This window comes from Chinchilla lanigera, unplaced genomic scaffold (assembly GCF_000276665.1).
Source record: "Chinchilla lanigera isolate Chin_1 unplaced genomic scaffold, ChiLan1.0 scaffold00002, whole genome shotgun sequence".
Taxonomy (NCBI): Eukaryota; Metazoa; Chordata; class Mammalia; order Rodentia; family Chinchillidae; genus Chinchilla; species Chinchilla lanigera.
This window is the reverse complement of record NW_004955403.1, coordinates 50,412,584-50,437,155: the sequence shown is the minus strand read 5'-3', so window position 1 is coordinate 50,437,155 and position 24,572 is coordinate 50,412,584. Positions and strand designations below refer to the sequence as shown.

At 51.6% G+C, this 24,572-nt stretch overlaps 1 protein-coding gene across 1 annotated transcript in view; it reads left to right on the top strand.

Moving 5' to 3' along the window:
* Positions 1–24,572, top strand: part of Scara5 (scavenger receptor class A, member 5) — a 100,124-nt gene that overhangs the window by 49,180 nt on the left and 26,372 nt on the right. Inside the window, exons 4-6 of the mRNA XM_005373759.2 lie at positions 12,367–13,041; positions 21,779–21,859; positions 23,425–23,523. Coding sequence (XP_005373816.1) covers positions 12,367–13,041; positions 21,779–21,859; positions 23,425–23,523 — 855 coding nt within the window. The remainder of the gene's footprint in view (positions 1–12,366; positions 13,042–21,778; positions 21,860–23,424; positions 23,524–24,572) is intronic.

The following is a 24,572-nucleotide window of genomic DNA, read 5'->3' as shown; positions in this document are numbered from 1 at the left end:
AGGTCACACCCGCTGGGACCTGATAGTTGCAGTCACTGCTGGAGTAAACAGCAGGCTGAGTGGTGGGAGGCCCAGCCCAAGACCTGCCAGCACATGTCCTCCAGTCCAAGCCCATCTTGTTCCAGGAGGAGATAAGGGGGCTGGTCCAATATTCTTCATCTCCAGTCATCCTCAGCTACTTGCTGATCACCTGTGAGGTTCAAGGTTCAGGGTGAGGCACAATGTCATGATGCTAGTGTAGATACACAATCAAGAACTGCACTTGCAAATTCAATCAGTCACTTTCCTATTAGATGCATGTGCTTCACTGAGACTGGGTTTCCTTGCATTGCTGGTCATGATTTCAGACACTCAAGCCTCCAGAATGGGAATCTAGGGGATAATCTCCTTGATAGGAGGGTTTTTGGTTTGTAATTGATCTTGGATCCATTTTCCACAGTAATCATCACTAAGTTATCAGAGACTCTGTGTGCTTGGACTACCAATAGGAGACCTGTGTTTCTGGATACACAGTGCCTAGCCCCACCTCTGGGGAGTGTAATAGACACATTGCGGGGCTTTCTTCTTTCTTCACAGCTCATCCTAACAATGACCTCTGACTGCCAGCTGGCTGCTCATCAGCACGTGTGCTAGCTTGTGCTCTCCGAGGTAGCAGGGACAGGATCTATTTGTAAATGAGGGGCATGTAGTATGCAGCCAATGCACAATTGCAGGGGTGGAAGATTTAGTGCATGTGTAACCTGCATCCTCACCCTTTGCTCATTTGTTGGACCTAGAATTGGCTGCCTCTGAATTGACAAGGGCCAGCACCAGCAGGCAGGTAGGGTACCTGTGTCGTCACCTTGTGGCCCTGAAGCCACTGGCAGCTGAGTGTCCAGGTGTGACTCCATCCAACCGCACAGGCCACCTGCACAAAGACAGAGTCTGTCTGGTTTCTTTGTCGGGGGCCTGCTGTGCTCCAAGCTGCAGCAGAAAGCTGCACACTCGCTCTGATCTCAGTGCGGAGGCTGGAGGGGCCGTGGTCATGAAGGAGAACTCAGTCTCCGGCCTGTAAATGTTTACCCTGTGTGTCCCGTGAGCTAGAAATGGGGCACATGGTGCTTAAAATAATAATAATAAGCACACCGAGAAATTATGGCTCTGCTACCTTCTTCCTGGGTCCTGATGACTTCGGCACTGATATGGGCCCCGGCAGCTGTGCTGTGCTCAGACCCATGCTTTCTTCTCTTAGTGACCCTCCTGATGGCCATTTCCGTCTGCATCACCACAGAGCAGCCTGGCTTGGGTACTGGGCTGGGTGACACCAGCTTTTTAACTGCTCCTGATAGGGAGGGAAATTTCCAAGCCTTGGATTCCTGTGTGGTTTCCGAGGGCATGGCTGGCAAGCTGTCTGTCCACGTACGGTTTGTCCATTTCTGCTCAAAGGCGCTCTTTGGACACTAGGTGGTTTCCCAAGGTGTGAAAAGACTGAAGAGAGTATCAGGGAAAGGATCAGCTCCTTGTTTTGGGCATGAGATGTCCAGTGGGATGACCCAGCCTGGCCCTGTTCAGCTTCATCAGGGCTCTGCCAGGCCAGCCACTAGGCTGGGTCTACACAGCCTCTGGTGAGCTCGGTGTTCCACCCATTCTACAGTTGAAGCGACTGAGGCCAGGAGGGTGGACGTGACCCACTAACAGTGGTCACTCCTACCCCAGGGGGGTCCCAGCTCGATGCCACTCTGGAAGGCTGACCACAGAGCTGCCGACACATGGACGGCTCCCAGGGAAAATGGACAGCCCAGCGCCGTGGGAACTGTCCACTGAACACATCACCAGAGGCCAGGACCAGAGCCCCACACCACGGCGTTGCCCATCTTGCACCCACACTGGGCGACAACTGTGAGACCCGGCAGATGAGGGGCAGCAAGACCGACATTCTCCCCGCAGTGTCTGGAGCTCAGAGGCATGGCGCAGCTGGCCAGCAGTGGGACAGACGCTGAGGTGTTCCCGCTCCGGTTGGGGACCAGGAGTGACTCAGGAGCCCGGGGATCACAGGACTGGGTGAAGGCCATGGTTGCCCAGAGCCCAGAGCTGAGGGCGGCCACTCCTTTCCCTCCCTGTCTCTCCCTGGCTGCCGTGGCTCCCTCCAGGCCTCCTCCGGGAGCCCTGTGTCAGCCGGTCCTCTGCCCTCAGAGGCCTCGGGCCTGCTCATCGGCACCTGCCACCCCCCGTCCCTTCTCCCTGTCCAGGAACCCACACGGAAACTGTCCACACGGCACAGCTGACAAACAGCTGCCCTTCCCGGGGAGCTCATGTGCGTCCTTCCTCGGTGCTCACTGCACAGCCAATATTAACATGAACCCAAAGGAAAGCGAGAAAAAGCCTCCCGTGATCCCACAACCTCCAGTGAGGCCCTCTGGCTTTCTGTCCATCTTCTTTCTCTAGCTCCATCCGTTTGCACACGCAGTCTTTATAGTTTGACGTCTGGGCTTTTCCCCCACCTGAAGTTATAATTACTTCACAAGCATTTTCCCATCCTACTCCTATCTTTTATACTTGTCAGATTGCATAAGAGTTCCTCAAAGGGACTCTGAGCAAAATACACTGTTTTCCCTCTAGTTTCTCCTAGCAATCACACAAGATTTCTGTGACCCTCTGATGTTATAATGGCTCTCTCACACACCACACACAGACCAGTTCTGTAGTGGACACCAATTATGTGTCCCCTAATTCAATTTGGACACTACCCAGAGACAGTATTTTTGAGACAGGACCCCACAGGTTGAGGACCCAGCCCCCAGCACTGTCACCAATTTCTACTGCCAGTCCACAGGCTCAGTTTGGTTTGCTTGTTTCTGACTGAACAGTTGCAAAGCAGGGTTCCCACACACCCATCCTTGACTTAGGTTAAAGTGCTAAAGTCACTCACACTATTTACATTTCCCAATTCATTATAAAGGATACTGCCAAGATTGGAGGTAAAGGATAGTACATAGCCTCTGGGGAGTGAATTGAAGCTTTCACATCCCCCATCCAATGTGCTGCCCTTCAGGAAAGTCCACCTGCTTAGCTATCCAGAGCACCTGCAGCTCTATCGTGTGCCTCTCTGTGTGTGTGTGTGTGTTGTAGTGCTGAGGATTGAACCTAGGGCCCACACACTGAGGTATGCCCCAGCCCTTTTTAGTTTTTATTTTTGAGACAGGATCTTGATAAGTCACTGTTACCCAGGTTGGACTTGACCTTGAAATCCTCTTGCCTCAGCCTCCCAGATTGCTGGGATTACAGGGGTGTGCCACCACACCAGGCTGCTTTTTGGTGTTTTATTGAAACTTCATCTATAGGTTTTGTGGTTTGGGGTTTTTACAAAGGAGAACAATATAGTGCAGGACACATATTTTATAAGATTATTTATAACAGTCACCCAAAGAATGACATACAAAAGAATGCAGGAAATCTGTCCACACACTAAAGACCAAAGAATCCAGCTGAGGGCCTGGATCCCACAGAAATGTCCTGCATGCATTCAGCTGAAGACCTAGAGCCCATACCAGTGTCTCATGCAGGCTTGTTTCAGGATCTGTACTGGGAAGGCCCAAAGGTCAGTGGTGGAATCTACAAAGTCTGTGCCAGCAGGATGAAGGATCTGTGCTAGCAGGCTGAGGGATCTGCACTGGAGCCAGGAAGTGATGCTCAAAATAAGAACTAGAGCTCCACTGAAAAGTACCACAGCCATCCTCAGCAACATTGAGGTCTCGAGCTCCTCTGATGATCAGGACAGCTGGGTTCCCATCAGGGAAGCCAACACAACAAGCTTCTCCAGGAGACTGAGCAGTGTACCATCTTCCCTCTGGAGCCAGGAAGCGATGCTCAGAGTGAGGACCGGAGCTCCCTCAAAGTGAACAGAAGCTATTCTCAGGGCCAACAAGGTCCTGAGCTCCTCGGAGGATGAAAACAGCCAAGTTCATCAGGAAAGCCAGCATGACAAGCTCCTCTAACAGAACCAACAGCTCCTTACAGCTTCTCAGCAGCTTCCAACAGGTTCCCAGCAGCTTCTACCAGCTACCAACAGCCTAACTTCTTCCTCTCCAGGTCTGCTTCTTATGCTGCTAGCAACAGTCCTCATGTTGGCCTCCCACCCGTAGCACCACGCTTACTCAGTTCAGCTGGGTGTTACAAGTTGACCACCAGTTGTCAATCCACCACTGTAGGCATGATTAATTAAGTCACTGGCCATTGCTGACCAACCTTCTGTGTTTCTCCTCTTCCCCAGATTTGGGGGATGGGGGGAAATTTCCAACCCTCTAACCTGTCTTGGTCTTTCCAGTGACCAGCCCTCCTCCGAAGCTACCTGGGTCCAGGTGCTGGTCATCTCATGAGCATACAATAGACACTTAGCACTCTGGATTTTAGCTGTTATATGCCAGGAAAAGGGATGAAGACCAAGTATGTATTTCACAATACCACAGGGACATGTTGTAATTTATCCATTATTTTACTGGTGAATCTTTTATGGTACATAAATACAGAAAGCTTTCCTCCTCTTTTGAAATTTTTCCTGACAATAAATTCCCAGAAATTGGATTAGGAGGTCAAAAGGTATGGACATTTTTATGACTCATAAAAATTCCAGCCAAGTTATTTCCCAAAAGTTATACCAATTTATATTTACATTGTAGACTTCGAAATGCTCCCCGCCTCCACACACACACATACACCGTCAGGAATTTGCTCAGTTCTAACCATTTCCCCCTACCCCCCACTGTGAGGTTCCCCAAAGAGGCAATGGAGACCCCAACTCACTCCACCCACAGGTAGGGTAGATTAGAGCAGATTTTCTGAATTTCATCACAGAGAAAGAATTTTCAAGACACATCAATGAGAGGAATGAAGAGGTCCATACTGAGAGGGGAGTGCGGCAGAGTGGGGGCACGTTATGGTCTGGGATCTGGAGTTTTTCTGTGGTCTTGGGGTTGTCTTTAAGATGAGTAATCTAGGATGTGTGTTCCTACCATCGGTCCGGCTCCCCATTTGGGGGCCGGGTTAGGATGTGAGCCCTTTGCGTGTGTTTGAAGTTGATATCTGCTGTCTGCTTTAATGGCGCTGCCTCTCTGACTAGGAGAGGAAGAGGAATTTTCAGGGCCTCATATGTCTAGACCTATTGTATCTTAAGACCCTCAGGAATACTTTTGCAGGGAGTTCCTGGAAGGGAAAAAGGCATCTTCACTTTGGGTAACTTTTGTGTCCTGAAACCCAGCTTTAAGTTACAACCTCCCTTGTCTCCTTTGAAGATTATAGAAATCGATCAGCAAGCTCATTCCTTGCACCCCGAGAGAGGGGCAGAAGCTTTCCTCTGTGTGCGCCAGCTAACTGGGATGTTGAGGAATCCTGTGATGGACTGAATGTTTGTGCCCCCCAAGTTCAAATGCTGGAGCCCTTGCCCCAAAGTAACTGAATTGGGAGGCAGGGCCTTTAAGGAGCTATTCAGGCTAAATGAGGTCCTAGTCACATTGGACCTGTGCCCTGATACGACGTGGAAGAGACACCAGGAGAGGCCTCAGGAGAAACCTACCTTGGTGGCACTTGGACACAGACTTCCAGCCCCCTGCTCAAGCTGCTGGTTTGTGGTCTTGGGTTATGGTGGCAGAGCTGACTTTTACCATGCTGGGATTTGCTTAGTCAGAGCTGTTTTTGAGGCCCCAGAGGGATGGTAATTACTTTTCTTCAAGCCTAGCTTCATTGTGTGCAAGGAGCATTTCAAAACAAAACTGCAGGGTTCTGTGTCCAACAAGCAGGAGAGAGCCATCCCTTGCTTCCGTGGCCTCCCTCTTGATTGTCATCGGGTGTTATTTGCTTTGCACTGTCCTGCTCCTTTGGGCATGGGACATTTGAAGGCTAGTGCAGACCCTCACAGGTACCTGGATCCCGAGAGCCCTACTGTCCCCACTGGAGGCAGAGGTGGAGGTGAAGGGCTGAGACCCATTCCAGGGACCAAGCTGAGGGGGCTACATGTGAGGCTCCATCATCCCATGGATTTCGCTGAGAAAACACAAATTCAAAGACAAATATATCATCTGTTTCAGGAGGATGAAATTCCCAGACTGAGCAGGCGTAGTGGTGCATGCCTGTAATTACAGCACTCTGGGAGACTGAAGCAGGAGCCTGAGCAATTAGCAAGACCCCATCTCAAAATAAAAAATGAAAATGGGCTGGGTATGCACCTCACTGTGAAGGCTCTGCATTCAATCCCAAGTATTCCCCTACCTGCCCCCAGTAAAAGAAAACAACCTAAGTCCGGGCCCCATGCCTCTGCACCGGTCAGACACCACAAGGGTGAGTTCTCTCCTGCGTGTTGGGGTCAGTGGAACCCCAATTACAGTGTGCATCGCTTTAGGAGCCAAAGCTCTGCCAGTAACCTCTTGTTACAAAGCCTGAACAAATAGTATGCTCTGCTTTGAAATGAATTTTCATTCGAGTCCCGCGTATCCAGCGCTCTGATAACTGAGCTCAGTTTTGCGTCACCTGAGACAAGGCCCCTCTGTTCCTTGATGCTTCTGTTGCCAAGCTGGCCTTGCAGCCCAGTCTTTCCCACACTGCCCTCCGCACGATGGCCTGTGAGTTCCCACACCCGCCTCCCTTGCTTCCCAGAAGATAAAGCAGGGCTCACGGGGGCCATGGATGACACGTGGGCTTAGAGCTACCTCCCACAAGCAGGTGGCCTTGAACTTGGGCTGAACTGCTCCAGTTTGTTTGTTTTTAATCTGCAGAATGGTGCCACTCCCTGCCCCCAGTGCTGGGAGGACCCCGGGATGATGGCAGGGCTTTGGGCAGTGTGCGCTGGCTTTGGGCCTTCCTGAGCTGCTTGATCTGAACATGGGCGTGACAATCCCTACTCCCCTCAGGTGGTGGGCAGGGAAGGAAACACCTTGTCCTAAGAGACCAGTCCAGGCAGTGGCACCTGGGAGGTGCTGGACACTGCCGTTTCCTTTGCTGCCTCCCCTGCTTGGAGTTCAGCATGTGACCAAAGAACCCAGCAACAGGGGTAGAGGACAGGGTACTAGAATAAGGGACAGATGGCCAGAAAGCATCCTTAATTTAGGCTTCAGGCAAGCTCTTGACAACCTGAGTCTCTATTTTCTTATCTGTAAATGATATAGCGAACAATCACTTGCCCTGCCTCCCAAGGAGAGTTAGGCTACAACTTAAATAAAGCAGTGGATATCCAGTAACCTATCAATGTAACAAGGTCAACAGAATGCTTACTGTCTTCCTCTCACACACACACACCTGGCTGGCTGGAATTATAATACACCTGATGTGTTTAGGGCAAACGCTGATGGGTCGGATCACTCATGGAACACCCTGACTCAGCCTGCTGGTGATTATCTCTTCCTGCACATAACAGGCAATTGCGGACAGGGCACAGACAGGGCCAGATGTGGATGAGGAGACAACGTGGTGTGGGGGAAGCTACAAGACACACATTTGTGTGTGCCACCAAGCCTCACCTTGGCTTACAGCCGACGTCAACACCGGTCACGTATTCTTAGAAAATAAACATGAATACATTCATTTGGATCCAGCATCCAGCAGAGTCAGAATCTCAAATTGAATCTCTGTATGATTCCTACCAAGCAGCCTAACTCAAGCTTGGGTTTATGATGGGGAGCTCACTACCATCAAAATTTATTCCACATCTGTGTCTCTCACTGTTACAGACTTTATTCTCTACCTTATACCTTTCCAGGAATATGCAAAGTTGTTGAGGCTGAGGACTCAGACACCAGGCTCCCAGGGCTCAAACTCAGCCTCCCCCTGTCTCCTGGCCATGTGACCTTGTCGGTTATTAACCTCTGCATGCCTCAGTTTCCTCATTTGGAGCATGAGGGTACTACTAATATTTGTAGGGTTCATGACTATCTCATGGGGTTGTTTTGAGATTTCATGTATTAACATGGAAAGCACTTAGAACTATGTTTGGAGCACAATAGGTATTCAGGAAATGTCAGTGGTTATTGTTATCCTATGATTTATTTTCCTGTGTGAAAGTATAAAAGTTAAAGAATAATGAAAACACATTAAAAGTAGATACGCCAGGCAGAGAGATGAATGAACCGTTTGCATAAACACGAATTAAGAGAGTCACACTCAAATAAGAATTGTTCCCTGTTGAGGACAGCGGACATCTGGAAGGAATTAGAGGGGGAAGAGGGTGGGGCAGGAGTGTAAGCAGAGAAATGTAGTGACTGCTGGGAGGAGATAATTCACTCTGGAGTGTGTACATGATCCCAGAGGAAGGAGGCCATGCTAGCCTTAGACAGCATGGCAGGATGCCTAAAGAGTATTTACCTCCCAAGTAATGTCCTGACTAACCCAGGTACCAAAGCTATTGATATCATGCCAATGAGTTAATGCATCACCTTTGAAAGGCCACTTCTAAAATGCAATTACAACTAGGTACCAGTTTGTGTCTAGGAAGTACACCTTACACAAATTGTAAAAGTGCAATGTCCTTGCATGGAAATTAGTATGCTTAAAAACCTATAATGTGTAATTTGTATAGTCTATAATGTGTAATTTGTATAACTTGGGGGAATTAAATTGGCTGGGATTTTGTAAGGATCATAAAATATTCATGCCTTTTGACTAACTCTGACCAACTTTTGGGAATTTAATGAAAAATTTATAGAAATTTTTTCAAGAAAAAAGAAACATTTCTGTGTGTATTTACCATGAAGGAAAAAAAGATTCCACAGAAATAAAATGGGTAAATTACAGTATGTCCCCTTCAGGGACTCTTATGCAATCCCGACAATTATAAAAGACAGGAAGTAGGATGGGAAAATGCTTGTGAAGTAATTATAACTTCAGGTGGGGGAAAAGCCCAGACGTCAAACTGTGAAGACTGGTTGTGCAAACGGATGGAGCTAGAGAAAGAAGATGGACAGAAAGCCAGAGGGCCTTGCTGGAGGTTGTGGGATCACGGGAGGCTTTTTCTCGCTTTCCTTTGGGTTTATGTTAATATTGGCTGTGCAGTGAGCACCGAGGAAGGACGCACATGAGCTCCCCGGGAAGGGCAGCTGTTTGTCAGCTGTGCCGTGTGGACAGTTTCCGTGTGGGTTCCTGGACAGGGAGAAGGGACGGGGGCCGGCAGGTGCCGATGAGCAGGCCCGAGGCCTCTGAGGGCAGAGGACCGGGTGATACCGGGCTCCCGGAGGAGGGCTGGAGGGAGCCACAGCAGCCAGGGAGAGACAGGGAGGGAAAGAAGTGGCCGGCCTCAGCTCTGGGCTCTGGGCAACCATGGCCTTCACCCAGTCCTGTGATCCCCGGGCTCCTGAGTCATTCCCGGTCCCCAGCCGGAGCGGGAACAGCCACACCTCAGCGTCTGTCCCACTGCTGGCCAGCTGCGCCATGCCTCTGAGCTCCAGACACTGCGGGGAGAATGTCGGTCTTGCTGCCCCTCATCTGCCGGGTCTCACAGTTGTCGCCCAGTGTGGGTGCAAGATGGGCAACGCCGTGGTGTGGGGCTCCGGTCCTGGCCTCTGGTGATGTGTTCAGTGGACAGTTCCCACGGCGTTGGGCTGTCCATTTTCCCTGGAAGCACTCTGTGTGTCAGCAGCTCTGTGGTCAGCCTTCACGCCCACCCTCCTGGCCTCAGTCGCTTCAACTGTAGAATGGGTGGAACACCCAGCTCACCAGAGGCTGTGTAGACCCAGCCTAGTGGCTGGCCTGGCGGAGCCCTGATGAAGCTGAATACGGCCGGGTTGGGTCATCACACTGGACATCTCATGCCCAGAAGAAGGAGCCGATCCTTCTCCCATACTCTGTCTAGTCTTTGCATACCTTGGAAAACCACCTTTCAGGGGATGTTGGCCAACTAGAGTGTGTACAGAAGAGGTCAGCTGTGATGCACAGAGGGTAGCGCTCATTTTGAGAAAATTAAAAAAAAGAACTGCAGAGTTTATATAAGTATTTAAATTTAAGAGCCGGGCATCTTGGCGCACGCCTGTAATCCTGGCACTCGGGAGGCTGAGGCAGGAGAATTATTGTGAGTTTGAGACCAGCCTGGGCTGCAAAGTGAGCTCAAGGCCAGCCTGAACTGCACAGTGAGACCCTGTCTCAAAAAGACAAAATAAATACACTTAAATGCTACATTGGGATTTATGTTTTTCTGTGGTACTGGGGATTGAACTCAGGGCCTTGTGCATGCTAGGCAAACACTCTACCGCTGAGCCACATCCCCAGCCCAGAACTGCAGTGTTTAAGCCAGAGAAGGTATCCTACAGCATGAACATGTTTTTGAAATGCTAAAAGGTGTCTTGTGGGGGGAATTGTGTCCACTTGCTCTCTACTTCCCCAAAGGGCAGATCAGTGGATAGAAAGGCAAGGAAGCACATTTTTGGACCTGAGCAGAGTGCAGAATATTCCAGCAGTCAGAACTAACTGAAAGCAGTATAAGCAGAGGAGGGGTGATCGCTTAGTGGTGTGAGTTTTTTGGATTAAAGTCTAGGAGGGTGGGGCTCTGGGGCCCCATCCAGCTCTGGACACCTCTGAACCTTCCCCGAAGTGGCTTATCTCCCGCAGGGTGACCACTGCAGTGCTCTGTCCTCCCAGAAGCATCACTGGGTAATTGTGGTCACACATTTTCCTGTGACCTCCAAACCTCCAGTCTATTTCCCCCACCCCAACATGAAGTTCTGGAAGAGAATTTATCTTATCCCTAAACCCCCGCAGACATGGGATGCTAGAGTCTAGCCTTTAGTTCCCTCGTCTTAGGATTGTGAAACAGCTGTTTGTAACCAAGAGAAGGGACCCTCTCCAAGAGGAAAGGGTGGGGAGTCTCTGGGATGGCTCCTTTTCTCAAGATTAAAGTCAGGGAACTAGAGGAAGGGTAGGAGGATGCAGAGAGGGGAGGGGAGAGATCTAAAGCCATTTTTCACCTGCCCAGAGGGGCCCTTGCTGCAGCAGGAGGAACGGGACCTTGGGCTCAAGAGGCTATAAAACGAACTGTGTGTGTGGCCTTGAGCCTAGCTGGCCCGGCTGCCTGGATGCTGTTCCTTTAAACCATTCTAGAGCAGACTTGGAGCAAAACCCCAGCTCTGGAGCAGACCCTCTGGGTTCTGATTACTTGCTATGCTGCTTTGGGTAACATTAGCGTGTCTAACTGTAAACAGGGATAATAATGTTGCTGGCTTAGTCCATTTGGGCTGCTGTAATGAAATACCTTAGACTGGATTGCTTCTAAAGGACAGCAGTTTATATCTCACAGTTTGGGAGGTGGGAAGACCAAGATCAAGGTGCCAAGAGAGGCAGGGTTTGGTGTGGGTCTCTTTCTCATGGGTGATGTCTCCTGGGTGTCCTCACCCATGGCAGGAAGGGCAAGCGGCTCCCTGGCACCTCTGACAAGGGCACAACCTCATTCCTGAGGCTCTTCCCCTGTGGCTCATCACAACTATCACTTTGGCACTTAGCTCCCACTAATGGATTTGGAGGAGGAGGACAGCCAGACCACTGCGGGTAATTACTTCCTAAAATCGAGGGGGTCACAGCACCGCGTATCTTAAGTGGAACCCCAGAAATCTGCTCATACTCAACCACTTTGCAACATGCAAGATACAAAAGTTCTTAGGGACCAACCCAGCGGAAGATGCTTAGATCAGGACCCTAGTGCACAGCCTGGTGGTGCACTCCTGTAATCCAGGCACTCAGGAGGCTGAGGGAGAAGAATCGCCATGAGTTCCAGGCCAGCCTGTACTACACAGTGAGACCCTGTCTAAAAAAAAAGAAAGAAAGAAAGACTTTAGTGTCTCCATAATGCTATGTGAAATAAATCAGACACAGAAGTTAAAGATCGCACAGCTTCTCTTAGGTGAGAAACCCAACATATAAGCAATTTATTTTTGTTTTAGTTTTAGGTTTTTTTGTTTTTTCTCCGGTACCCGGAATCGAACTCACAACCTTGCGCTTGCCAAGCAGGCGCTGTGCCGCTGAGCTAAATCCCCAGCCCCATACAAGCAGTTTACAAAGCAAAATAAAAAAGGGATGCTAGGAGACAGGCAGACTGTGTGACGGTGGGAATGGGGAGACAGAAGGGTGAGTAAAGATATCAGGATGCCATATATAAAGTATGTACCAACCCCCGCAAGATGAACGTAATTATTATGTATGGCAAACATACCCTAAAAAAAGGTTGCCAAAGTCTCAGACCAGTCTCTGCAGGCCAGGGGCTCTACCGCGCAGCCGCTACGCAGACAGGCTTGGGACTCACACTTAGCGGGTGCCTGGGTCCATGGAAACCCTCTCTGTCATGTCCCAACGCTGCTCACTCTGGATACCTGGACCTCCCTCCCCAGTAGCGCTCATACCTATCCTTCCTCTGCTCATCCGCAGTGTCCAGACCCCGCAGCTCCCCGGACGACCTGAAGGCACTGACTCGGAACGTGAACCGGCTGAACGAGAGCTTCCGGGACTTGCAACTGCGGCTGCTGCAGGCCCCGCTGCAGGCCGACCTGACCGAGCAGGTGTGGAAAGTGCAGGACGCGCTGCAGAACCAGTCGGACTCGCTGCTGGCGCTGGCGAGCGCAGTGCAGCGGCTGGAGGGCGCGCTGTGGGGGCTGCAGGAGCAGGCGGCGCAGACCGAGCAGGCGGTGGCCCTGCTGCGTGACCGAACGGGCCAGCAGAGCGATGCGGCGCAGCTGGAGCTCTACCAGCTGCAGGTAGAGAGCAACCGCAGCCAGCTGCTGCTGGGGCGCCACGCCGGCCTGCTGGACGGGCTCGCGCGCAAGGTAGGCGTTCTGGGCGAGGAGCTGGCCGACGTACGCGGCTCCCTGCGCGGCCTCAACTACAGCCTGTCCTACGACGTGGCGCTGCACCGCACGCGGCTGCAGGATCTGCAGGTGCTGGTGAGCAACGCCAGCGAGGACACGCGCCGCCTGCGGCTGGTGCACCTGGGCATGGAGCTGCAGCTGAAGCAGGAGCTGGCCACGCTCAACGCGGTCACCGAGGACCTGCGCCTTAAAGACTGGGAGCACTCCATCGCGCTGCGGAACATCTCCCTTGCCAAAGGTAATGCTGCCCCCACCCCCTGGAGCTCTCTGCACCGGCCTTCCTCCTGCACCGCCCTCCCCCAGAGCCTAGACGTCCCCTTGGCGTTTCCAAGTATGCCTGTCTGTCTGAGCCCACACCTCATCGTTTAAGTCTTGCCTCACAGGACTCTGAGATTTTCTGTCTGTGTGACCTATCATCACTTCCAGGGCCTGCCCAGATCTCTCTTGTGGACAAACCTCCCAAGGCAGACAGTGGAGTCATGAGAGTGGTAATCAGGGCGTGGTGGTACATGTCTATAATCCCAGCACCCGGGAGGCTGAGGCAGGAGGATTGCCACAATCTGGAGGCCAGCCTGGGCTACATAAAAATCCTATGGGGGTTTGGCTAAGAGGGTGGGAGTCAGAGCTTGGATGTTGGGCTGGGGCCACCAAGAGCTTGAGGCAGGGGTAGAGAGGCGGCGTGGGGATGAAGCTGCGGAGGGAGGAGAAAGCGGCTTCTTAGGTTTCCCGCGCTCTGACGGTGGAGCCCCAGCGAGTGGAGAATCTCACATTTGAATCTGGCCTTCTGGGCTGTTAGGAAGATGTATTCATCCTAGGTTGAAGGATATATTTCATCCGACAGTGTGTTCATTTTATTTGTAACTCTTAAGTATAATGAGAAAACCGCAGGCCTCCGGCGTGCTCCTGCTTTGGGGCCAGAAATGGTAGTGTGTGGACTCCCAGTTTCACTTCCGGTCACGTGACCCCTCCCTGCCCCTCCCTCTCCCAGTCCTTCCCACTGCATGTGCTGTGCTGTCAGGGGCTCCTTTCACACAGAGCGCTGTCCCCGCATCACGTCCTGTCAGACCCCAGCACTGCTCCCGGAGGGCTCTGCATTCATTAAAGCCTCCTCAGCCTGACACCAACAATACCACGTGAACCCTGCGTATGGCAGGTACTGCACCAAGCGTGTCTCATAGGGCATCTTCCTCAGGAAGTGCCCCTGTCCCCCTTGTACTGCCCAGGGCATGAGGTCCAAGAAGCTTAAACAGCTTGCCCAGGTCACAGGGAGGGAGGGATTTGGCCCCAGCCTTTCTGATCCTGGCCCTACTGTGCTGTCTGTCACATTCCCCTCTGTCCTGTCCGCCTTCTCTTTGATTCCATTGGGGAGCATGGACTGAGCTGTCTGCAGGCCTGGGCACATCTCCTCAGAACCCACACATCTCCTCCAAACCCATCTCCTCCAACAGCTGCCTCATCTCTGCGCCATGCAGCCCCCTCCCCTGGGCTTCTGCGTTGACCATTGCAAAAAATATTCATCCTGGTACCTTCCATTAACATCGTCCTTCTCGCTTTCCAGCGTGCTGTCCTGTGCATGGTTTTGTTTGAAAGTGGGTCCTCATGTGAGTTTAGCCTAAGGGAGGTCTCACTACTGAGAGAGTGGTAGGATTTCAGCAAAAAACATCTGAGACTCAGGGAGGACTACCAAGGCCACGTGACTGGTGATGATGCAACCCAGGACTTTTTGTTTTCAACAAAAAGATTTAATAAGATCTAATTTCCATGCAATAAAATTTAGCCCTTGTAAGTGCTGAATTCAATGAACAGACCAGGACTTTCAATCCCAACACGCTGTACTCATCCTGCTGCCCTGCAGGACCTGGGGCCATTGCTGCATCCTTAGTGCTAAAGTGCAGACACAGCTGGGACTCAGGACACTGGCACAACCATGAAACATAGACGCTGGACAAGCAGAGGCTTCCCCTGGCGCCTGTTGATGGGGCCTCGTCACTTTGGGCTTTCATGTCTCAGAAGTCAAAGGAAGACAGGGTAGAACTTCTTTCAACTCTATGCCCTGAATCTTGGCTTTTCCTGTCTTTTTCCCTCAACTTCCCCTGCCTGAAGATGTTTAGTCCGCCCTTATTAATGAGAAAGCCACTCTGATTTATAAGCTACACTGAGCTGGGCATTTCACAGACCTTCATTCTCCAAGCAGACGTGCAAGACTGCTAACCCTAACATCCCGCAAATAGTATTATTGCCCCCACCCTATAGATGAGGAACCCGAATAATGTTCCCATGGCTTCTTATGAGGTTGGCAAGAGGTAAAGCCAAGGGCTAAACTTGGGAGCCCAGGTTGTTGTCACTGACGCCTTGCTTCCCACTGTGAGCAGTGGTGGCACCTTCTTGCTGTGTCCCCATGTGGTAGAAGGGACACAGACTCTCTGGGGCCACTTCTGCAAGGGCGCTAATCCCGTTCCAGAGGGCTCCTCCCTCCTGACCCAATTGCCCCCTGCAGGACCCACCTCATAATGCCACGGCCCTGTGATTGGGTGGTGGCACATGAATTTGGGGTGGGGGCACCACATTCCGACCATAGCTCAGGGGCTCCTGGCTCCTGCAGCTGAACACCCCTCAGCCCTCCAGCTCTCGGTGTTGCCCTTTGTTGGGTGTCTTTTCCCTTTCCCACTTCCCTTTCGGGGTTGCAGGTAGTCCCCATTCGGAGATCACAGAACTCTGCCCTGGCTTTTGGACAGGGGTGCTCTACCTGAAAGCGTCTCTGCTTGCCCATACCCTGTCTGGAGAGGCCTTGCTCCCTCCCTTTGCCCAGTTCCTTTCTTAAAATCTTCAAATATACACACACATGCATGCACACACACACACACACACACATGCATGCATGCACACCTATGTGCATACACATTCACATAAACGCATAAATTTACATATACACCCCATTCTCTTATCTTTGACCCTTTCCTGGCTCAGAATCTACAAATACTCAACTACGTGTATTTTTCAAATAAGAGTATATTTACATTATTCTTGAGCTTAGCCCAAATGTTTTTCATTCTCCTGCTTTGTTATGCCGTTTTCTATGAATTTCGTCTCCAGTTTGCCCTTTGTGGACATTCACAGTGGAGCTTTCTGTTTTCTGCTTTGGGTTTTCAGCATCAGTCACATCTGCTGAAATGTGTGTGGATTTCAAAGAAGCCAAGAATTTAGATTATCAGAGAAGGGAGGCACCGCTGGAAGGAGAGAGATAGCCAGAGAGAGAAGGGAGGCCTGGGGGAGGAGGGGCAGGAGGCACTTCCAGGCATACCCAGACGGCCTTTGCTAAGTGTGAGTCCCTAAAATAACAGAACTGTAGAGTAGGAGCAGATCTCTCGACAGCATCTTGTCTGATCCTCTTGTTTTGCAGTTGAGGACAACACTCAACATTTGTCCTCGTGTGTCCAGGAGACAGACGCATCCACAGGGCAGGACCACACTGGGCACTGTGTGGGCTGGGCTGATGAACCAGCCCCAAGATGGGACCTAGCAAATTTCATGCACCAAGCTGTGACTGTGGGCTGCATCTGTGGTAGTAGAATGGGAAGTTAGTGGAACGGGGAATCTAGTTCGAGTGGTGTTTCTGATCCCAAATGCTGAGGCTCTAGTTAACAGGCAACCCTTGTGTGGAAGGCATTGAGCATCTCTGTGAAGGGAATGACATGTACAACAGTGCTTCTCCTCTGCAAAGGATTGGGCGTGTGGCCTAGGTGAGCTCCCAGGGTGGGTTGTGTGCCCTCTGTCTCATTTTCCACATCTGACCTCGCTGCAAAGCAGAGTGTGCGCTGGAGAAATGAGCAGCCACACCCAGCCTGCCCCCACCTACTTTGCCTTTGAGGCCCAGAGGACAGAGGCCAGGGCTGCCCCTCATTTTCTAGGGCTGGGTCTTCCAGGCTGTGAAGTGGGGCTGACAGTGCCCACTTTCCAGGGGTGTGGGGAGAGGCCCCAAGGGATGGCGTGAGCAAGTTCTCAGACTGTATCGGGGAGGTGCCAAGGTTGAGGGCTCCGTGACTTCAGGGAACTGGGGGTAGAGCAGCCAGTGGAAGGACTCCACCCTCGGGGAGATGGGGTTAGCGTAGCTGGGGTAGTGTTTATTGTATGATGTGGGTCAGTGAACTGCTGGTCTTGGACCCAAATCATCAGATGTCCCGATCACTTGTTCTGAGCAGATCACTCCCCTGATTCCAGCACATACAGCTCCCCCCCACCCCACTCCTTGTCCTAGGACTTGGCAAGGAAAAAGGAGTTGCATCTCTCCATGTTGGTTGGTCACCATGACAACCCTGGTGCTTCTCCCAGATGTTCAGTTGCTGGTCCTCCTCTGGGCAGAACATGCATCCACGTGGCGTGTCACAGACAGGACTGCACGGGAGACAGTGTGGCCTATGCAGGCAGCCTGCACCTTGCTTCTCGTCCAGCCACCTCCTCACCCTGTCCTTCCCGGCTGATGGCAAAGATGAGACATGTGACAGTGTAGAAAGGGCAGAAGTGTAAAAGCTCACGCAGGCGTCACCAGGGGCAACTCATCACATAACTGCCCAGAAGTCACCCTGCTAATCCCCACAGTGGGCCAGGCCTGTGTGAGCCATGGGGTCACAGAGAGGGGACTTATCCTGCAGATAGGCCAGTCCTCCTTGGGGACTGCAGTCTGAGGTGGGTGATGGCATCCAGTGAGTGGAACAGGGACTGCCTGATCAGACTCAAAGTGCTCCAGCCACAGTGTTGCACAACTGTGTCCAAGAGCAGGGGACTCTGATCATGATGCCCAAAGGGATCGAAGAGCAGAGCATGAAAGCAACTTATGGGCTTAGAGGGATTGGACCCTTAGAAAGGAAAGGGATTGGCCAGTGTTTGGGGACCCAGGAGAAAGATTTTGCTGAGAGGGAGGAACACATTGCAAGTGCAGCAGAAGCTCAGACTGTGGCATCTCCCGTGGGGACCAAGACCACTCTTCCGGGGGGCCTGTTCCATGCTGGGGGTCCTCTGAGGACTCTGCATTTGCTTGGTTGTTTCCACATTTTGGAGAGATTAATCTAACAGCAGTGTGCACAGTGGGTTGGAGAGAAAGACCAGAGACAAGGGAGAAAGAAGTGGGACCACAAGGACCCCACAAGGGTAGTGCCAGTCAGAAACATGGCAGACAGGAGACAGACCCTCCTCTAGGACAAGCCTGCGTGCCAGGGTGTGTGTGGTGGGAGAGGCAGTTGAGGGGAATGAAGGAGAGAGGAATCAAAGCAGACCACAGATTGCTGGACTGGATTCCTGAGAACACCACAGCCCCCAAGGCATGGTAAGACTGAGAATGCGTGGCAAAGGGCAGCAACCGTGATCTGAAGAGGCACCTGTCCTCGGGGCGCCAGGTGGCCTGGCCCCATGAAGCTCTGGCCACCCTACAGGCTCTTGTGAGTCAGTCAGGCTAGTCTGGCCTGAGCTTGAAGTGATCACTCACCATCACTGTTAATTCCAGTGCCTGCCTATTGCTGTCCACTAAGGATCCTCCAGCACTAGCCACTTACTTGTGTTTAAAAATGCACACATGTGGAGGATGCTGTTAGACCTGCTGGTCCCAGGATGAGCCATTCAAAGTCAGCAGGGTGATTTGGGGTGCACCTTAGAACAACCCCAACAGTAATCTGATCATAGTTTTGATGAAGCATATGAAAAGTATAGTGCAGGTGGTCAGAGATGCCCTCACTCCCGAGGTCAGGAAGCCCTTCCATAGCCATCAAGTCATTGAATTGAATCTTTTCACTTCCTGCTACAATTACACAAAAAGGGTTCTTCCCACCTTCAATAGGACCAGAGGGCCTGAGTCCAGATGCTGTGTGTCCACATTCAGCTCTCACCGTCCAAATTCTCTCCATCCTGTTAGCCACATCAGGGAGGTTGCACTGGGCAGCACCTTCCTCTTACCAGGATCAGTCTCAGGAAGATCCCTGCTCTGGGGTCTGTGTTAGTCAGTTTTCCAGCGCCATGACAAAATATCCCAGATAACTGAGGAGGGGTTTATTTTGGCTTATGGTTTTGAAGGGTTCAGTGTATGGTTAGTTGGCCTGCTTGCTGTAGGTCTATGCTGAACAGAACATCAAGGCAAAAGGAAGCTGTTATGGTTTGTGTCTGGGTGTCCCCTGAAAGCCTCATGCGGCCATGGGGCAGGCTTTTAGAGTTTGATTATGGGTGTGAGAGTTACACCCGCCCTGGGGTGGATAGTTTGCATATGTAAGGGAGAGGAAGAGGGTGCTTGAGGCCATTCCGCCCTGGTGTGTGCTTGTTGCTTTGCTGTGTTCTGCCGCCATGAGCTGTAGCTCTCTGCTATGTGCCAGTCTGCCTTGTAATTTGCCAAGTACGGACTGAAACCTCCACAAACTGTAAGCAAAATAAACCTTTCCTTCCTTAATTTTGGGCATCAGGTATTTTGTCCCAGCAATGAGAAAAAAGTAACCAAGACAGAAGCCATTCACTTCATGGCAATCGGGAGACAGAGGAAGAGACCAGTCCCAATACCTCCTTCAGGGGCACACCCCCAGTGACCTAACTTCCTCCAGCATGGCTCACCACCTCAGAGTAATGTCATAGACTGGGGATGAAAGCTTTGGGGACACTTCAGATGCAGACTATAACAGAGTCGCACCTGCATCAGTGTGAAGTGTGTGATCCACTGAATCCATAATCAGCTCAATTCCTGGAGCCCAGGGTTCTCTGTGGGAAGGGTGGAGGGCAGAGCAGATTGACAGGGGCTGGGATCTATGGGGTCAGGGTCCAGCAATAGAGATCCAGGCATCCTCTCTGGGTTCCCTTTGCTGCTGCCTGACCCAGAGGGGAGATCACCCTGGAGATTCACTCCAGGGAATGTGGAGTTTGTTTGCATCTTAAGTCTGCCTTTCGTTGGCTGTTTCATCTTCAGCCTGTTCCAAATAGGGTCTGCTTCTTAATCCTGTGTTCTAAAAACTGGGATCAGTATGGCAGCCTTACTTTGCTTTTCTTCACAGAAAAGTGGATAATGGCCATAAACCCAGCCTTCCTTAAATATTTTATGTAACTCATGAATTTTTTTTGTTAAGAAAACATGATTACTTTTCCCCTGTTGATGTGCCATCAAGTTATTAAACATCTGTCAACTTCGGTTAGGGTCTGAGCATGGTGCCAACTTTTGGAATGTATCAGTACATCTCGGTCTTGGCGGCCCATTTGTTTTGTATGTATTAACATCCTCTGATCTCATATACTCATTCATTCATCAACTATTTATTGTGCAAGACCTTACCACGACACTGTGAGTATACATGTTTGGTTTCCTAGCGATGCTCTAGCAAAGCATGACGAACTGGATTGCATACAATAATAGAAGCTTATTCTCTTCCAGTTCTGGAAGCTGCAAGCCTGAAATCAAGGTGTCCGTGGGTCATCACCTCCGAGAAAACTCTGTGAAACCTGCCTTCCTCTTGGCCTCTGGGGGATGCTGGCAGTGTTTGATTGGCTTACGTCGCATCCCTCCAATCTCTGCCTCTGTGGTCACATGGGGTTTTCACATCTCTGTTTTCTTTTGCTATGAAGACACCAGTCAGTGGATTAGGGCCCACTCCACACTAGCATGACCTCAGCCTGGCGAATTATATCGCAAAGACCCCATTTCCTGACAAGAGTGAGGTGATTTCCAGTAGATGTGAATGGGGTGGGAGTTGTTCAGCCTAGTACAGTATCTCTCACAGAGCAGCAGGAGAGAGGCTCCTGAGCTGGGGGTCTAAAGAATACAGTCCTGCCTCAGGGAGCCAGTCTTTGTCAGGGCAAAGAGAACACATCTGCAGGATGGAGCGTGTCACATGGCACCAGGTTCCCTAGTCTACATAACGGATCATGTTCACTTTAGCAGAAATGATGGGTCCGAGCAGCTGTTGCCAGGATGAGCAGGTTTGAGGGTTGGCAGTGTTAGGAGATTGACAGAGGGGCTCCTGGGCTTGACAGCCCTGGAACAGCAAGTGGCAAAAGGTTCGAGAAGAGCATGCCAGGTAGACCTGGGCTGAAACCACAGCTCCTTCACTCGCTAGCTGGCAGTGTGGCCCAAAGCAAATAAATTCCACATGCAGCGCAGTTGTGGGGATCAAACCCAGTTCCACACCCCACCCTGAAAGGCAGCCCCACTCAGGAGCAGGTAGAAACTGCGCTCCTCCTGTGCCCGGCAGAGGTCTGTGTGCCCACTGCTCCCTCCTGGCCTTCCCCAACAGGAACCAAGGGCTCTCCTGTCCCTGGTGTCCCCCGACAGCCATTTCTTCGACCCAGGGCTCCACCACCTCCCGCCTGGACAGACGGCAGCCCTGCTCCCTCCCGCCCTGATCCACTTCCCACAGTGCAGCCTCGCACGCAGGCGGGGCTCTTCCCTGGGCCCCTCCTGTGGGGCACTTAGGCTGGGAGTCCAAGACCCACCCTTTCCCACTCCCCAGTGCTCTCTTCCACCACCAGCTGCTTGTCCCGTGGCGGCTTCCATAGCTCGGTCTTGGGGGATTTCTCCCCCTGCCTGGACTATCGCTTTCACCCTGGCTTAGTGAGCACCGCTACCGTAACAAAGCGCCACATACCGGGGCACGAACCACAGGCGTTTGTTCCTGGTTTGGTTTCAGGAAAGGCTCCCTCCCCCTAACCAGTCCCACTGGGGGGGCTTCAGCACACGGATTTGGGGGGACACAGGTGCACCGCTTATAACCCACCCAACCGCTTGTGACCAGCTCTGGTTTCTCCTTGTGATTTCCCTTGCAAGTTATCTCCTCCAGGGAGCCCTCCCTGACGTTCCCAAGACGGAGCTAGGCGGCACTGACATCTTATGGGCTTCCGAAGCATCACCACCCGGACTCTTCCTCTCGTCGGAAAAGGAGTTTCTGCTTCCTCGGCAGCCATCCGGGGCCTGTTCCAGAAAGCAGCTCTCTAACCTTGGTGCTGCTTTCACCTTCCAGGGCCACCAGGACCCAAAGGCGATCAGGGGGAGGAAGGCAAGGAAGGCAAGACTGGCGTCCCTGGCCTACCTGGACTCCGAGGTAACGCACAAACGAGTCGCAGACACCCGCCCTGTCCGTCCTGCTGTGCACATGGCAGCCCTGCAGACCGAGTGGCTGGCGGGGAGGGCACTTTGGGACCTTCTAGATTGTGCTGTTCTTGGACTCGGTTATCCCAAAAGCTCCTGCTAGGTTACTGCGCGAACGTCACAGCTGAGTCTGCCCCTTCCCGGGCCTGCGCTGCCTGCCGCATCCCTCAGAGACTTCAGAATGGGGGGCACAGGGGAAATATAGGGAGAAGTGTCTGGGAGCGTATTTTAGGAAGCACACCCTCTAAATATCCAAGGAAGAGAGGAGGCAGATCCGAAGAACGGAGAGCCCCAGCCCGGCCTTTACTCCAGCCCCCGTCTCAGAGGAGCTCTGAAAACTCCGTTAAGGTGCTCTGTACCTACTTTTTCTGCCTAACGAAATCGTGGGGTGGGGGAGCTTTGGGCACATCCTGTGTCAGAACCAAACTTCTGTGGCCACAGGACGACTGGATTCTGGGAACACGTACCTCCCATTAGGAAGGCAAAGGAGGAAAATTCGTGGGCATTTCTGAGGTCCTTCCATCCCCAGGCCGTGCTCCTCTTTCTGGCCTCTGGACTGAGCACTGGGGGAATAATCATGACCAGGAGAGTTTCTCAGGCCCCCTGAAAAGAAGCCCAAAGAAAGCCAACTAGATTTCCAAGTGGGGAAGAAAATTAGTCAGTCAATAAAGGGCGGGGTGCGTCGCAGAGATAAGTGTGGGCTGAGGCCAGGTCCCCCGGGAGCCCTGGGCTCTTGCTTGGGGAAAGTGTTTGTTGGTCCTGGCTCTCCGGGTGCAATCAGCACTGGCTGTGGCCATCGGCCTAATGGCCAGGAGCCTGGGGCCTGATCAGGCAGCAGGCCACGTGTCCACTTACTGACCTTGTGGCTTTCCCATCCTTCTGAGCCTCCAGTCCCCTTGAACACCTCCTGCATTAACGGGAAGGAAGTGGTCATTTTATTCTTTCTTTACATAGAATGGAGCACTATTTCATTTTCCTCCTGCTCACTAATGGTCATCCCCACGCACCTCCCTAAGGGCCAGTAGGCCCCTCTGACCCAGCAGGAGGTGAGGCAGACCAACCAAGAGCTCTCTGCTCAAGAAGCTCAGATCCTACCACCCCCCGACAGCACTCTTTGCTGTGTGCCCTTGGGCAGGTTACTTAACTTCTCTGTGCCTTGATTGCCTCACTGATAGTGCAAGTAAAACAATACCTCCCAGTTTGGTGCAATGAATCAACGAGAATCTTTAAGCCTCACACACAGAAAGAGCTCCAAAAGTTTTTGCCAAATCTAAACCTCCAGAAGTACGGAATGGGGTTGGTATCACCACCATTGCTCACAATAGAACTGGGCCTTTCAAGGGGAAAGATCTGAGCCTAAGCAATGCCAGAGAGAAGGTCTCAGTTAACCAGGAAGACTCAGGAAGCAGTGGTGCCGGAGGATGTGTGCTTGTGGTCGATCACTGAACCAGACAGTGACCTCTCAGGGACCTTCAAGTTCTGAGTCTGAAGCTCTACGATTACCTCTTCTCTCCCCAGGTCTACCAGGCGAGCGGGGTACCCCAGGACTGCCTGGCCCCAAGGGCGATGACGGCAAGCTGGGGGCCACTGGCCCGATGGGCTTGCGTGGGTTCAAAGGTAATAACAAAGCTCACTGCACCTGTGGGCAGCACATGGGAGCTGGGTGGGCACACCGGGGGTAGCATCATGTCTCCACCACCCAGCAGAGCGGCCTGGGGCCGGTGTCTTTATCCCACTAAGCCTCAGTTTTCCATCTAAAACTAACCGTCCTCATGCGCCATGCCCGGTGGAGCTGTCGTGAGGAGTGAGTGTGCATGTGCGAAATGTCTTTAAAGTCTCTATGGGTGTTACTATGGGCTTCCATCCGGAGATGTAACCACAGGAAGGCGGCAGAGGGGCCCCCAGGACAAACACAGAGGCTACTCCTTGGCATTTACTGCCAGATTCCTCCCCTTTTTGCAATACTCCATGTCCCCCAGTATTGACAACTTTAATTCACTTCTTGCACTTATGTTACCAACAGTTTCTTCTGATTATTTTTTTCTCGCTATGGATAGGGTCTTGTTCATTTTTAGGGGAACTTACCTTGGGTAGTCAGTCCCTGATTTTCCATTTTCTTTCAAGAAAATTTTCTATCATTACTGCACAAGACAAGGCCATCCAGTGCTCTTTCCGCAGGCTTCCTACTCTTCTCTTGTTACAGTGACAACTCAGAAAACACTATTGCTAATCATTCTTACCTTGTGTCTTTGTACAAAGAATAACGAGGAAGTCCCTTCCCCCTTGTTCCCTTCACCTCTTACTCTTTAGAATAACCACTGTAAGCTCTTTGGAGCACATCCTGCCAGACCTTTCTCTGAACACACTCATATGCATATACGAGGATTTTTTTTTTTCAAAGCTTAGATCATGCTAGGTATTCTCTTCTAGAAATTTCTGACTTGCATTTTTCACCCATAGTATGCTGTAGGCTTTTGCTTTGCAGCCTTTTTTCTGGAGATCCTTGGAATAGAATTCCCAAGTGGTGGCAGGATTTTCTACTTCTCTGTAGAGTGAGATGCCAGCTGGGAAACAAGCTCTGGTCTTCTAACCATATCCTGGGAAGGAAATCCCATAATTCCCTGGAAACTCTCACTCATGTTTTATTGTTTGCCCCACCGGAAAAT